This window comes from Balaenoptera physalus (genome assembly GCF_965194825.1).
Source record: "Balaenoptera physalus genome assembly, chromosome: 5".
NCBI lineage: Eukaryota > Metazoa > Chordata > Mammalia > Artiodactyla > Balaenopteridae > Balaenoptera > Balaenoptera physalus.
In genome coordinates this window covers 78,232,991-78,249,267 of record NC_138884.1, presented here as the reverse complement: position 1 = coordinate 78,249,267, position 16,277 = coordinate 78,232,991, and the positions used below count along the sequence as shown (strand labels likewise).

Here is a 16,277-nt window from a genome sequence, read left to right as displayed (position 1 = left end):
TTGTATATGGAGAGAGAGGGAGGAGGGGAGGATTTTCCAGGGTCAGAGGCTGGCTGGGAGAAGTCTGTTAGGGATTGGTGTTGAGCCATTTGTTTGCTAGAAGTCTTTTTTTTTTTAAGAGTAAATATCTTTGTAAGGGGTACCATGTTAACTCAGCTATATTTTCTCCTGAATTAGCTTATCCAAGAACAGCAAGCCGGTCATCCACAAGGATCTGAGGGAATGAGACATTGGACAGGTAAGTTTTGATCATCAAAATAGGTCCTGAGTACAAGTATTTCTCATGTGTATGAATTAGGCTGATTCATCGACCGTGGGGTCGATGTATACAGCTGACCCTTGAACAACACGGTTTGAACTACACGGGTCCATTTTTATGTGGTTTTCAATAGATATACAAAAATATACATGTAGAATATTGTATGCAAGACTTGTATTGAAGTGACAGCCTATCCTTACATAGGCACGAGGTGAGTGATAGTTAGTATAAAATTCATAATGTGTTAGTTTTCTTACTGTTTTATAACTCTGCTCTCAAAGAATTACATTACTGTACAGTATGCTTCTCTCTCTCATAATTGGAGACACTACGTATCAGCCTATCATCACAGGTAAGTGGTTTTTAAAAAACATGTAACAATGTTTCCAGCACTGTGCTATGAATATGACACTATATGCCATAAAAATTTTATAATGATTCATTCATTAGTGTATAGGCTAGGCTACTGGGAAGCCATCGTATCAATTACAGTAGGCTACCATAAAGCAATCATAACGCTGCTTCTTCATTATCAATGCATGAATCGTTATACCTGTGAATATATACAAACTTCTTTTTCACATTATCTCTTCATTTTTGATGCCTCGTGTTAGTAATACACATAACATCTACAGTGTTTTGTATTATATGACGATGTTGATGTAGGTGCTGACAGACGACTCGTAAACAGATGGTGTAAACTTACAGTATAGATAAATACAGTACTGTAAATGTATTTTTTCGTCCTTATGATTTTCTAAATAACATTTTCTTTTCTCTAGCTTACTTTATTGTAAGAATACAGTATATATTACATATAATGTGCAATATATGTTAGCCAACTGTTTATCAGTAAGGCTTCCAGTCAACAGTAGGCTATTAGCAATTAAGTTTTGGGGGAGTCAAAAGTTATATGCAAATTTTTGGTTCCTCCACCCGACCCCACCCCCAGTAGTTCAAAGGATAACTGTACTTGGTATGTGTGCTGGTTGGGGGTGGAAGATAGCTTTGCTCCAATAGTGGGGGAGGGGACTCAGGGGGCAGGAAGGAAAGAAGTGTCTCCCTTTCATGAAGCTTAAAATGCATGAGGCTCTTACATACACAACTAGCCCTAAACCCTTCCCGTGATCATTAAGTACAATAACCTCTCGGTTATTGAGAGGTCTTGGCCTGTCTGTTCCCCTTCTAGTTTTTCAAGCAACCCCTCTGGTTTTCCTTAAGGATGCTGTCTAAGCTCACTTCAATCTTTGTCAATCTTGTTCCTACTGGGGAACAGTGAGGTTTGCCTTCACTCCCTAAGGATGGGCCTTGTCCTGAAAGTGGGAGCAGTCTGTCCAAGAGGGCCATCCACCAGGCACCACAATGGAAGCTCTGGGAACCTGGGAGCGGGGCTGCAAGAGGGAGAGAAGGCTTCCAAGGGGATATGGCAAGAGGGGGACAAGTGGCACAGTTTGGAGCTGGGTTCAGTGGCAGTCCTATAACAACACTCTGCTACTTTGGGCCCTGCTCTCACACACCCCAGCACATAGTCCTGTTGCCACGCCCTTGGATCTGTTTCACAAGTAAGAGAATAAAATTCCATACCCTGGAACTGGGGAAACTGTGTTTCATGTTACCACTAATGATGGACAGAGAGAACACAGGACATTGCCTGGACCCCTAGAACTAGGCAAGGTGTGACTGCCTACTGATACTAGAAAAATCGGTCCAGCTTCCACATCAGAGGCCCTGGAGTGTGTGTTGGGGGAGGAGAACGGGTGGGTAGGCAGCCCTCTGTAAAATGCTCTACAAAGATGCAATATAGCAGTGACTGAAAATACAGATCCGCAGCCAGTCTGCGCGGGTTTAATTCTCCCGGTTCTGCCACTCACTAGCCGTAAGACGTCGGGCAAGTTACTTTACCTACCTGTGCCTCTGTCCCCTCATCTGTAAAATGAGTTTAACACAAGGTTCTACCTTGTGGCATTTTGGGAGGGTTAAATGAGTTCATACAGGTGCTAGAACAGTACCTGGTGCCAAGTGAGTGGTACTTAAGGGTTTGCCAGTATTTATAGTCCCCCAAAATTGTCTGTGGGTTTGAAATGTTTCCCAAAGCTGAAGTTATAAACTTTGAATGGAGGTTTAGAACAGGCTAAGGTTGTGGTGATGGAGCTTGGAAGCCAGAAAAAGTGATTGTGAGGATGGAGGGATGGAGAATAAAACGGAAGCCCTTGTAAGGGCTCGAGGCTGGACTTTCAGGGTAAACCCACCAGACCATGCGGGGTGGGGGGGCAGGGTGGCTGGGAGGCCTAGAGCTCAGCAGGAGCTGATGAGGGCCTGGGGTCCAGGAGGAGGGGAAGAAACAATTAAAGGAGAGACAAGGCACTGGGCGATTGTGGGCAGGGTAGGGCCCAGGGTCTGGGTGTGGCTGGCTGCAGAAAGAGCAGTTTTTTTTTAATTAATTAATTAATTAATTAATTTTTGGCTGTGTTGGGTCCCCACACACCGTCCCCACCTGAAACTGCTCACCTGCCCCTCCACTCCCCTCACAAACCTCCCATTATTTGACCGCAGGCTCCCAAGTCAGCCTGCCTCGAGGAAAGCTAACAGAGCGGAGCTCGTCTCTCACTAACAAAATTACTGATAGCCACGGACTAGTCCCTAAGGTGCCTTGATTTTAAAAAGTTCAAACTCGTAAACTAAAACGAATTTCTAATCTAGGAATTCTTAATTTAGGGGGTGATAGGGTGGGCGTTGGTAGGTTTCTGGCCTTTGACAGACAGTCATCATTTTCAATGAATCTTAAAGGGAGTCTGTGATTCCCCAAATGTTAAGGGCATTTGCTTTGACCTATTTTGGCTGAGGCAGCGGAACAAAGTAAAACGTAAGCATTCAGCTTAGTTGGAAGAAAACAGTTTTCAATTGTGTAATGTCTCCAGATTCTTTTCTGTTTCTGTTTTGGAACCATAGATGTTTTCCTTAAATGCTTGGATTCACTGCTTTCCTCCCACCAACGTGGCTCCTGTGGTAGCTTCAACTGGGGTTCAGGTGCGACTGCTGGGAGGTATGGGGTAGCTGAGGCAGATGTAACTAGGTTGTAGGGGCCTGGAATCGGCTTAGTAGGATGTTTTCAACATCCTACATCATCTTCCCTTCTAAAACAGGAAGTTCATACTTCCACAGCATGCTGTCATCACCAAGGAAGTGGGCATATATTTCCACAGCGCGCGTGCTCCTCTTCCCTCCCCCATTTCCTATTGCTGTCTGTCGCTCCACCCACTCTCCCAGACTGCTTCCCTTTGCCATAATGAGATGCTCGGCAGCCACGACGTCCGGAGATGGATGGGGCCTCTTGTACTGCCCTGAGACGGATGTTAAAGATACGGTATTCATGGAAGCAGGCTAGAAAAGGCGAGGAGGAATGAAGAGCCTCGTTTCAACAACACACAGGAGCCGATGCTGGAGTAAAATGGTTTTTCCTTCTGTCTATGCCTTGCTAGCTGGGGTAACTGAAGCAATGCTGTACTTATGAAAGTCACTCTAAAGGTCATGGATTGTTTAGATTCTATTGGAAAATTATACCTTCTGAGATTGAATTTAATGCGACATCACTAGGACTTGATTAGCTCAATGCGGTTGAGGTGGAAACACCCAATTCAGAGAAGAACATGTGGTAATGAATGAATACATTTTAATTCAAATATTCTGTTAAATCCCTAGACAGGTGTGATTTCCATAAAATAAAAGGCCCTGGATAAAAAAGAAAGGTGTCAGTTTAGGCATCTTATAGTTGTGCTGGAGAAAAGATTAGTTAAAAAAAAAAAAGGCTTATTAATGCTACCCTAATAGTCATGTGTCAAGAAATCTTGAAGGTTAGAAATAGTTTCAAAAATAAATGAAATTTTCTCTACATCTAGGATAGGCAAAAAAAAAAAAAAAAAAATCATTGCTAAATGAAATTGAAATTGAAACACTGATGTCAAATCTCAGTGTAATTGAAAAATTCTTTCAATTTTTCAAATTCTCTTTCTGAGAGATCCCTAAGATGGCTGCTTCATAAAGGAAGAAACTAGGATCTTCTAGATATTTAAACATACAGACTCATTTTTACCCGAAATAGTCCCAAGCATAAAAATTAGCCTATTGCATCTCACAAGATTGCATTAGGTTCACACAGAAATATGTGATGCCATCACATAATTGGTGCTCAAGCAGTCATTCCTGCTCCCCTCCTACTTTTATAAATGCATTTATATATTTTATCTTATTTATCCCTTGAAGGTATTATTCCCATTTTTTTATAGATGAAGGAACTGAGGCCCAGACAAGTTTAATGCCGGTTCAAGGGTTTAAGTGTAGGTAGGGCTTGAGTCTTAATTCAGGCTGGCCCAAGGGTAATACTTAAAGACATTTTGCCTTTGTCTCTAGTATAGCAGATTTAAAATCTTTTATACCAGTAACTGTGGCTTTCAGGGGAATGTAGTATTACATCAAAGTACAAGGAAGAGAAATTATTCATTATGGGAACACAATATGTGTCTCTATTCAGGTAGAATCCCCTGTCATTTATTACGATCTGTTTATTCGTTTGGGGTACCATCTTTCTATAGTCGCAGGAATTTCTTATATCCATTTGAACTTCCAGTATCAATCAATTTTCATTAAGCAAGTTTTTAAAGAGTTTGAATGGCGGGCATTGATATTGGGTACTCATTTTTTTTCTTTACTGTATAAAGTCTCACATGTCGGTTCTAAACTAGACTAATTTCACACTGGTGGCATGTCCTAGTGAAGGACGCTCTTGTATGCTAATTCAATGTTCACCGTAAACTCTAGAAGGGAGGAAAGAAGCCCAGCTAATAGAACATAGTGACTGCGGAGTCAGGGACTAGCTCAGAGGAAAAGACAGATTTGGGATGACAAGCTGGCTGTGAGGGGGAAGAGTATATTCCAGAATGTGCTGAGTCCCGGAGAGTGTCACACCGACCACAGCAGCTATCATTTACTGAGCATTACTATGTGCCAGGTACTTTTAAGAGCTTTACTTGTATTTACTCATTCATTTAATCCTCACAACATTCCTATGAAGTAGGTCCTACTATTTTCACTATTTTGTTGATGAGGAACCAATACGATTTTAATCCAGGCCATCTGGCTCCAGAAAGCCTAAATTCTGCTTCAGAAAAAAATGGCATAAGTGCTCGAAGGCTAAAAAATGTCCAGTGTAGAGGTGGTTCCAGAAGGTTCCATCTATTAAGGTTTTTTTATACTGGGACACACGTTATAGCCCCAGTGGAGGCAGATGAAAAAAATGGAAGTTTCTTGAATGTGCATTATAAGCCCACATGACAGAAGCATATCAATTTTACGAAGTAAGCAGTAGTGACTGTTACTTGTTTGTGTTTAATAGTCAGTGTTCTGACCTCTAGTGTAAGAGCAGAGATTGTCCTTTTTGGTAACAATGAGGAAAATGTCTACTTCTATGCTTTTTCCTTTAACCTGATAATTGGGACCTGACTATATGCAGGTGTTGAGAAATGAAACCAACATTTTTATTACCCTAGTAGCATCTGGTAAGTAGCTATTTGCAAAACTGTTCTATGTATATATGTGAAAAGCAACATATGTTATAGTGACATACGTAATTAAATTAAGAGCTGAAACTGGTTCCCAATAAAACAGGCCTTAATGGTTAAAAGGTTAATTCCAGTAGGCTGAAGAGGCTGCCCCCTCTCACTGATATATATTTATTACATTTAGTAGGACCTCATTAGATACTCTGGATAAATAACCTCAGTAATAATATACCATGAAGTAGACAGCTGCTTCTGAAATAAGATCAAAAGGATAAAATAGATAAGAAAGGTGTAGTAACCTGGAAATAATCTTTCTGACTCATATTTTTCATAATATATATCTACAAAGGCAGCTTGAGTGGCTAGATATTCAACTCCAGAAAAAGGTCAGGTTTCACACACTATCTTTTAAAAGCACATTCATATCCACATTATTATATCCTTATAAATAAATCTCTCACGTATGTAGGGCATATATTAACCTGATTACGAAGAGTGAGAACTGAAGCCCAGCAAGAGAACACTATAACACAGGGAGTTTGGCTACTTAGGGGCACTATTACTTACTAGCTGAGTGGCAAGTTATTGAAGTTCTCTAAGCCTCAGTTAACTTATCTGTAATTTGAGGATAATATCAGTACTCCATTGGGGGTGTTGTGAAGTTAGGTGGAATAATTAACAAGCAAAGCACTGTAAGAGTAGAGCTTATCACACCGGAAACACTAAAAAAAGCCATCATCCTTTGGGTCAGCAAATTGTCAGTCGGTTATGAGTTTGGAGAAATAAACCATCCTGATCTCTATGGATATATTTACTCCTCCCCCCACCCCTCATATCCTGGAAACCCACTTAGCTGGACTTTTTGTAACTAGTGGAGTTCTACACACTCTCTCACTGTAATCTGAGGCTGAATTAATTCCTTCCTGCAGTTTGTTTTCTCATTCTCTTCAAATCTCCACGGGGCACATTTATCTATTTGTCTGAGCAGGCCCAACTTTATTTCAGTCTTAAGGACTATGCCATTCTCCATTCTGTAACCCCAACCCTAATACATGCAGGAAAAGCAAGCTATAATGGAATTTGTGGAATTTGTGGAAAAGTTCTAAAATGTTATTAAAGAGCACTGCTATTCTTTCTCACTAGACTCTTCCATATCAAATTTCAATCTAGGCTTAAGGTATTTAAACATATATGATTAAAATTAATGTTGGGCAACAAATAATATGGAAAGATTCCAATTAAATTAGGTATCAGTTGACACAGAGTAACTTGCTTTAATATTACCTTAAAGCAGCAACTGGGTGAAGCAAAATGGCATAGAGACTGCATTCCCAAATATCTCTACCCACCACAGTCCCAAGACAATTATTAACTTTTTTCTCCAAGGATATGAATATAAATGCACAGAAGCATAACATTATTATTTCAGTAGACATCCCCACAGGGATCGAGTGATTTGGGAATGCTACCAACGAGAAAAAATAGAAATGTATTATATATTAAAAAAATTCCGTACTGAACTTCATAAAAAAGAAGGCAATATTCCAGCTCTGAAGTACAGAATTTGAAGTAGATTGATATAATAACTTTCAAATGGAAAGGGAGAGTTGTCTACCCACCTTTGGAATTTGAAGCCTTGCTAATTGGACAGTGCAGTGCAGGGGAAAGACCTGGTCTAGGAGTTGGGATACTTGAGTTTAATTAATGCTTTGCTATTAACTAGCTGAGTGACTTCGACTACATGTTTAGCTCTTTTGGACCTCAAGTTTCATATTCCTAAAATGAGGAAGTTGGATTTGATAATCTCCAAAGTTCCTTTGAGATCTAAAATTACACCTTACAGTCAACATTCAGTTCACTTTGAGGAAGAGTTAACTAGTGCCTACTATTTGAAAGCACTGTACTAGGTGCTAGGGACATAAAGATAAATACAACAAGCTTCCTACCCTCAAAGGTTTATAATCTTATAGATTATTAAAATGACAGGGTAATATTTGCAGAATATTATGCAGTCCTTTAATTATACCTGTTTTATTACTCATAACACATGTGGGGCAGGGAAGCTTAGCAGACTATGAGCTTTGCCTCTCAATCCTCAGGCTATAGCCGACTCACTAGAAAGATCTGAGTAAATTACTTTCTACATCGGTTTTTTTTCTTTGAAAATAATCATACTGACCCTGAAAGTGATGCTGGAAAATAACAAAGGTTGTATATTCTATAAATTTTTATGGACCGCATGTGCCAGAGGACTGTTGGGTGCTGGGGCAAAACAGCTGGCAGGTACCTCATGTAGATTAACCATTATATACATTATTATACAGTTTGCTGCAAATAAATCAATATAGCAAATGACTACCTAAAATTAATTGTGGCCTTATTTTAATTTAGAGGTCTCAAGAAACAAGTCCATTTCTGTGCAAAATAATGTGTCTCAGCCCTTGAAGTACCATGATAAGCAGTAAAATGCCATACAAATATTACATATACAAAATATTATAAACTTGTATAAACTATAAATGTTTCCTAGATGTAGAATAGGTTGAAAACACAAATGGGGTAAAGAATGCAGGAGCAGTTTTTCTGCTCAGACTAAGGACAGACATGCTGACAATTAGATCTGCCCCAAAAGATCTAATTTTTTTTTCAAAAGTAAGGGGTGGTGGGGGGAATCAGTGGGCCTCTCTTTTATTTGGCGACAAGCAAGTGCAAGAAAGTTCATCTGTAATTTGTTCAGTTATCTATCTTTTGCACATCTGCGTTCTGGCCAGAAGGGACTTTGAGGTTTTTCTGCAGCACATGAGCATCAGCGGGCTCTATCCTCTTATAGTAGTTCTTCTTCGTGTCAATAATCTCAAAGCCAAACTTTCTGTAGAAGTCAATTGCAGACTCATTGCTGATCTGGACATGCAGATAGATGTTGTCAAAAGTGCCATCTTTTTCATCATCTTTCCAAGATGTTTAAGACATGATTTGACATTTTAGTTCCTATTCCTAGCCTTAGGTATGGTGCCAGACATCCTAGTGTCGTGATGTAAAGTCTCTTCTGATTCTGTGAATGAGCCACCCTACAGCATACTGCACCTACTGCAATATCATTGAAATAGGCAAGTATTTCAGAGTCCAGAGGTACCTACCCACCTCTGCAGGGCCCAGCTGATGCTCTGTCAGGTTAAAGGTCACCAATGATGAAATGAGATTTTTGTCTTGTCTGAACTGAACCTGAAGTGGATAAATCAGGTTCAATTCTGAGAATCTATGATTAGATGAAGTGATCCATAAGTGTTTGAATGACAGAAACATGATAGATATAAAATTATAAGGATGTAACTTATTAATGAGACATTAGGGATTAAGAGGGATGGAGTATATTACAAGGGGAGTGGTGTGGGACAGAGGAATTGGTTTCATCTTGTTCCTTCAAATATGTTGCTTTTAGCCGTAATATTTATGCCCTGATTTGAAACTTAAATTTCAGAACCCTGAAACTCAAAAGCCTTGGCTGTATAAGTCTAAAACAAAAACGACTGTTTTGTTACCGGTCGTTCTTACTGTCATCCATCCTCTGAGGCAGGAGGGTGGATTGGCTCCGCTGCAGGATGGCGCAGGGCTTCTGCATATAGAGAAGCGGTGTTTGTGTGTTGTGGCTGGGATAGGATGGGGGCAGTCCTCCGTTAATATCTCAAAATATCATTCCGCTATAATAATATGGTTGAGTGTGATGAGTTGGTTTGAAAGCCTTAAGAAAAACTGGTCGGAACTCATGAAAATGGTGCGAATTCTTGACTTATGAAACTCAAATGGTCAGAAGTCACCTAAATTAACGCCTTCTCTGCCAAATAACAGCCAGTTTTGTTTTCTGGACAGTTTCTTGGCGTTACTGACGTATGCGCTTACGCTAATTGTCCTTTGAGGGCTGGTAACTTGGCCCCTGGACTCGCCGACATGCCAGACTGAGCCCGAAGCTCAGAGGGTGGCCCTGGGTTTCCTGCACGCGGTCTGGGGGGCGCACATTGTGTATCACCGACAATGCAGCATTCGAAGCCTTTAGAACAGCCCATTTGTCATGAAGGAGGAAGAAATGTGCTGTCTCTGGAAAAGAAGTGCATTTCGAAAACGAGGAGAAGATGGACTGTTGTACAAGAAAGAATTTGTTCCTCACCAGAGGGTTTGCTGGAAATGAAGACGCGGCGATGCTTTATCCAGTTTCTAGCTGTACGAAACGGCTAGCAAGATAAGTCCCAGTCCAAGTTCGGCGCGGACTGGGCTCCTGCAGAGAGCCGCTCGGAGGCGTGGAGACAAGCAGGAGACTCCGACGCGTCGCGCCAGGCGCGAGGAAAGAGCTGATTCCCCTACTCTGTGCAGCGGGATGCAAGCCGCCCCAACTGCTCTTCCCTTTCTCGGTTCTTCGGGAAACACTTCGCATGCTTTGTTTCAGACGCCGACCCGTCTTTCTCGGTTGGTCTACAGCTCCACCAATCCCGCCCGCCACAGGGCGGGGCTTCAGGGTCAAGGTGGACCAATTCCCCAGCCTCGCCCCTACACGCGCTTTCGGACCCCCGGGGCTGAGTGACAGTGGTCGGGGCCAACCTGCTCTCCCAGAACGTGGCCTCCGCCAGGGGCGTTAGGGAATGAGGCGTCGGGACCAATCGCATTGGACCTCGGGGGGAGGGGCCTCTTTGCCAGCTCCAGACCGGCGCTCTCCGCTCTCCTTTTGTCAAATGAGAGATGAGGAGGGGCGGTCGCTCAGTCAAGGTTCAGCCAGTGGAGGAGGAGAGGTGGGCGGGCCGGGAGTGCCTGGCGGCGGGTCCTCAGCTCCCAGCCGAGGTGCGGCGAGCCGGTGGGGGGACCGCGAGGCGAGCGCGGGAGCTTGGGCGGCGATCGCGGTGTGAGCTACCCGAAAATGCACTCGGATGCCGCCGCTGTCAGTGAGTAACAGAGAGCTAGCCGGCCGGGACCGGGCTGCTGCCAACACTCTCCGCTTATCTCCCACAGTCCCCGCTCTGCGCCTCCTGTCCCAAAACGCACCGGGAGCCCCTGCCCGGGAGCCACCCCTTCCCCTCCCGGGGCCGGGGCGGGCGGTGACGCTGCGGGCGGCGCGGGGCGGGGGCGGGCGTGGGGGGAAGGGGCCGGCCTGTCGGGGGAGGGCGGAGGTGAGGGGGGTGGGGACTGGCTGCATTTCAGTGTTGGGGGAAGGGGGGGGCGGGACGTGCGATGAAGGGCCGGGACCAGAGTGTCCCGGGTGAATGGAGGTGGAGGTGGCGGCGGGCGCTAGCGAGCAGGGCTGGGGGTTGGCACCGGCGGCGGGGGAGAGAGAGGGAACGAGCGAGCGGGGCGCAGGGGTGAGGATTTCCTAGGGGCCGAGCGGTGCGGGCGGCTCCGTGAGAAAGGCGGGTGAGTGCTAGGGGAGCGCGGGGGCGGGGACAATGGGAAGAAGGGCTGGATGGTGGGGGTGGGGGGGGAAACAATGGGGTGGGGGATTGGGGGCAGCGGCCGTGCGGGGCAAGAGGGCGGGCGAGGAGATGAGGGCTGATGTAATGGGAAAGCGAATGGTGGGAGGGATTGAGGTGTGATGGGGTAGTTGGGGAGTCCGGCGGGCGGGAGGGCCTTAGGAAGCGTGGAGGGGTAACTGGGAGTGGTGAGAGGAGGCAGACGTCGGGGTAATAGGATGGAGCAGGTGTTGGGAAGATAGGGTAATTGGGAGTGGAGAGGAAGAAGGTGGGGAGGGTTTGGGGTGACAGGATGGAGGTAGGGGTAGAGGAGGTGCAGTGGGGGTGAAGAGCTGGTTGGGAGGGAAGGGAGGTTGGGAGGGGCCGGGACAGGGGTAAAACTGTCTTGTCCAGATTCGGTCCGCGTGGGGCTGGGGGGGAAGGTGTCAGACTACGCGTTTGGGGGAGGTGTATCCTCCCCCGGATTAGGGCCGGGTTCCTTGAGGGGGAGCTCTGAGGTTTGGGGTGCTTAGAGAGGAGGGGGCGGGGCTGAGGTGGAGGGGGCGGGGGAGGTGCCCAGAGGTTGGCGCTGGCCGCGGTTTCCCCCGAGCGGCGGGAAGCGAGGTCAGCGCTGGCGCGGGCTCTGGCTGCGGGAGTGGGAGGCGGGGCAGGGGAGCGGGCTGCGGGTTTTCCGTGGCGGGAGCCGGAGGGGTCGGGCCCTGGAGGCCAGGAGCGTGGGGCGGAGGGTGGTCCCTGGCGGTCCGTGGATTTGGCAGTCTGTGACGCAGTTGTCTAATTTCTGGTCGTCAGGTGTGGAGGCTGGTGGCTCGGGACCCGCTTCCCTGCCGGGAGGGCCGGACCACAGGTCCCGCGCAGCGCCCGCGGGGCGCGACCTCTCCCAGCCTTGCGGAGAAGGCGTTTTAGGGGTTTCCTTTAGGGTCTGGCTCCAGTCGCCGGGTGTGAGGGGAAAGGCAGTCCCGCGGAAAGGGGAAAAGCAGTCCTGCGGAATTCTGGGACTTGTAGTCCGGGCCGCGGTTGGGTTGGATGCACGTGGGTAACTGTGGAAACGAGTCCCAGAATGCAGCGCGCCCCTCGGAGCTTCCCAGCTCTGCCAACTCGTGCTTTATTCCCCGCGGACCCGAGCGCGCTCTAGGGCGGTGCTCCTGTCCCCTGGGACCTTCTCCCTGTGTCAGCGGCTGGGGGAGAACCAAGCCAGACGCAGTCCTTTCGTACTTAGGGTCTTGATCCCCGAGTTGACTGTTTCCCTCTGCGTTTGGTGGCCTTACTTGTAGAATAAATGCTTGGTTTTGAACCATCTAGTACATAGGTTGTGGAAGAACATTCAAGATGCAACACAATCTAAAGCAGCGCTTAGGGTGGTGTATATTTGTGGCATCCAGTGTATATAAACACTAGGTTAAAATGTTCCGTCTTAGATAAATCTGGGAATGCAATGGAGACACATGTAAACCTTGTGAAGATAGTATAAATTATGTGTTTGTAGTTCTTGGGCTGTTTAGATTGCCAAAGGATAAGGGAACTTTTGGAAAAAAGATGGTCTTGAAATGAATTGACTGTTGGAGGCGGCTTAATGGAATTGAGGGTGGACGTGGTCCCGTTCATTTAAGCCAGCCTGAAAATGTGAAGATGAGCGAAGGGAATATTTGATGTCTTCAGTTTTCAAAGAAGCATGGGAAGCAAATGAGACTAGAGGAAGGTAAACTCAGTGCAGGACCTTAAGAGGTTTCCATGTTTTTTCGTTTCTGTTCTTTAATATCAGAAACCATCCATTTAGACTGTAGACTCTCCAAACATCACATCCTTTGCCAGTTTTCTTTACCATTTATATGCGATGACTCCAAAACCTGTAATGATTAACTCAGAGATGACAGAGTATTTTCATGTGTTATATAGGGTATTTTGAAACTGTTGGTAGCATGGTCACTAGAAGAGTATTATGATGACCCTAATGATAAAAATTTTACCAAGAAGTCCAAAGATTTGGAAACTGTCTGGTATGGTTACAAATAAATTGAACTTGAGTACTTGTGTGATTTTATCAGGAAAAGATTTATATCTATTTTATATTTTACTTAAGCTTATGGTGAAATACCTAGGAAATCCTTTGTAATATGTAACATGGTCATGTTTGTTTGTTTTAATGTGCATGTATCACTGGAATTTGCTCTTGTAAAGGGTGAAGTGTATGAGGTTGAAAACAAGAGCTGTACAAGATGGTGTTTTTAAAGAAAATATTAGGCTAGTCATTTTTTTCCCTTTTCTTTTTTTTCAATTTCATCCCAAAGGGCAGGTGCTCTATACACACACATGACACTCCCTCTCCCCCAGCCCCCAAAACCTGGGTTCCTGTACATAATCACCTTATACTTTCTGCTCTGGTTTTTAGGTTCCTCTTTGATTTTTGGCCTTTGGGGAGGTTCTGTGTTTTCTTATGAACAAAATTTTTTGACTGTTTTAAACAGATGGTTCCAACTTAATGATGGTTCGACTTTACAATGGTGCTAAAGCAATATGCATTTGATAAAAGCTGTACCTCGAATTTTGGATTTTGATCTTTTCCCAGACTGGTGATGTATGATACTCTCTTGATGCTGGGCAGCAAGCGGCATCCAGTCAGACACAGCAGCTCCCAGTCAGACACAATACGCTTATTACCATTTTGTACCCAGACAACCCTCCTGTTTTTCACTTTCAATACAGTTTTCAATAAATTACCTGAGGTATTCAACATTTTATTATAAAATAGGCTTTGAGTGAGATGATTTTACCCAAGTATATGCTAAGGTAATAAGAGTTCTGATCATGTTTAAGATAGGGTAGACTAAGCGGTTATCTGTAGGTTAGGCATATTAAATGCATTTTCGACCTAGGATATTTTCAGTTTGCAGTGGTCTTAACTCAGGGTAAGTGGAGGAGGATCTGTACTGGTAAGGATTTTCAGGTTATCTTGTCAATAACGTTGCCAGGAAAGAAAGCCCCTCATTTTCTCCACTTCAGAGGATTTCTGTACTTTTACTCTTTCCTTCCTCAGTTCTTACCTCCAAGAATTACCCCTATTAACACTTGATCACATTTTTTTCAAATGTTATTTATCATTATATCCTTTTCTCTTTTCATCTTTAACTGCTCCCAGAAGCTCTTATTAGCTTATTGCTTGCTTCCTGACAATAATATATGCTTGCATTTTTCTCATCTCGATAATAACAGTCTTGCTTAGTCAGCAGTGTAAAAATCATGGTTTCAGAAACTGACCTCATGATGACTTTTGTTGTATCAGTTAGGATGCCTCTGGCAAATAACAATAGTCAATCAAAAATGGCTTAAGTAGTAGAACTTATTATTGTTAGCAAGAAGTTTAGCGATAGATGGTTCTAAGGCTGGTGCAGAGTCCTAATGATGTCTTAAGAATCTAGGCTCTTTGTATACTTTTTTCCTTTCTTCTTAGTATTTGGTTTATCAAGAGCCTCAGGCTCATTGCCTCATGTTTGCAATATGGTTGCTGCAGCACCAGACATCATGCCTATGTAAGAAAAGGAGGGAAGGAACATACTTCCTTACAGTTCCCTCCTAACAGAGTGGAGTTTTTTTCTCACCTTGGCGACTTCCCCTTTAGTCTCACTGGGTAGAATTGACCTCCTGCCACTGCTAGTTGTGAGGGAGGTGGAGAAAGTGAAAGTCTGACATTTTCAGCTTCTCTTGTGGGATGTGGACTTTGCTAGGGTGGAAGAAGGGTGAGGAGAGTGCTCTGGGTTGGTAGCCTGCAGTTATTTCCCTGAATCAGCTACTTTGTCCAATTGTCTCTGGCTTGGACTCAGTTTTTTTTATCTGTTGATTTATTTTCTGTTTCATTCTAAAATAGAGGTGACTTACTAAATATAGATAAAATTCTGTCGAGAGAAAGAAAATATAGATTTACAGGCTACACATAAATGCTTGCCATATGTTAGAAATGGGCCATATATTTGGCTCTGAGCTTCCTAGTTGCCAAAATAAAGAGGAAAATAAGACCAATTAATTTTATTCATTTGGTTAATGAAACTGCAGTTCATTTAATAACCCAAGCTGGAAGCTTAGACATTACGCATCCTCTCTTTCCCTGGTCAGTAGCAAGAGAGAGGCTGTATCTCTTCCCATGCCTGTCCTTTCTTTTCCATACCTATTGCCATTGTCCTAGGTCTGATCCATTCTTTCTTATATTGTAATAACCAGTAATCCTTTTGCCAGGCTCAGCCTCCTTTTTATCCTCTCCATCACCAGTTGCATATCTTTGTCCTTATGATCCCCCTACCCCAAAACCTCGGAGTCTCCTAGTTGCTTACTGAAATAGACTCCTCAGAAGCTGGGGTTGAACCTGTTCTGTAGTTTAAGCTCAGTTTTGAATTCCCCCAGCACTGCTCCCTCCCCACTGCCTTCAGTGCTACTTCTGTGGAAGTTCTGTGTTCCTTGTTCCCTCTCTCGAAGGCTCTCTCCTTCCATTGAATCTCCAAAGACTGTTTACTTCTCTTCTCAGTTTTATCTTATTTAACAGTAGCTGCTTGTTTACTTATTTGTCCCCCCCCCCAATTAGATGATAAGCCCCCTGAGATCTGGGACTGTGTCTTACTTAGTCACCACTTTATGGTCCAGCAGAATGCCTCGCTTAGGACCTCAAATATGTAATAAATTGAACTTAAATGGTCAACTCTTGAGCAGTTAGTGAATTATCTGGAAAATTTTAATGTTTCCTCCTGCTATCCTGCATGCTTCCGAGGTGTCTTTCATTGTCTTTAGATTTTTCTTCCAGGCATACAAACTTCCGCTTATTCATTCAATGCCCTCTTTTGACCAAGTTGTCCTATGCAAACCAATTTAAGTAATATATATGTTTAAATACATGCAGATACCAGTTTTGAAGAATGTCTGTGGCATGGAGCAGTTCTCGGAGGGAGCGGAATGCTGGTGATATGCTGAGGGGCCGAGAGCAAGCGTGCATGTGACAGTACATGCATCTGCTTCTGACCTGGTGTGTAACAG

General features: G+C 44.2%; 1 protein-coding gene across 1 annotated transcript in view; it reads left to right on the top strand.

The window, feature by feature from the left end:
• CWH43 (cell wall biogenesis 43 C-terminal homolog) overlaps positions 1-16,277 on the top strand; it is a 152,575-nt gene that overhangs the window by 73,173 nt on the left and 63,125 nt on the right. Inside the window, 1 exon segment of the mRNA XM_082462517.1 lies at positions 178-238. Coding sequence (XP_082318643.1) covers positions 178-238 — 61 coding nt within the window.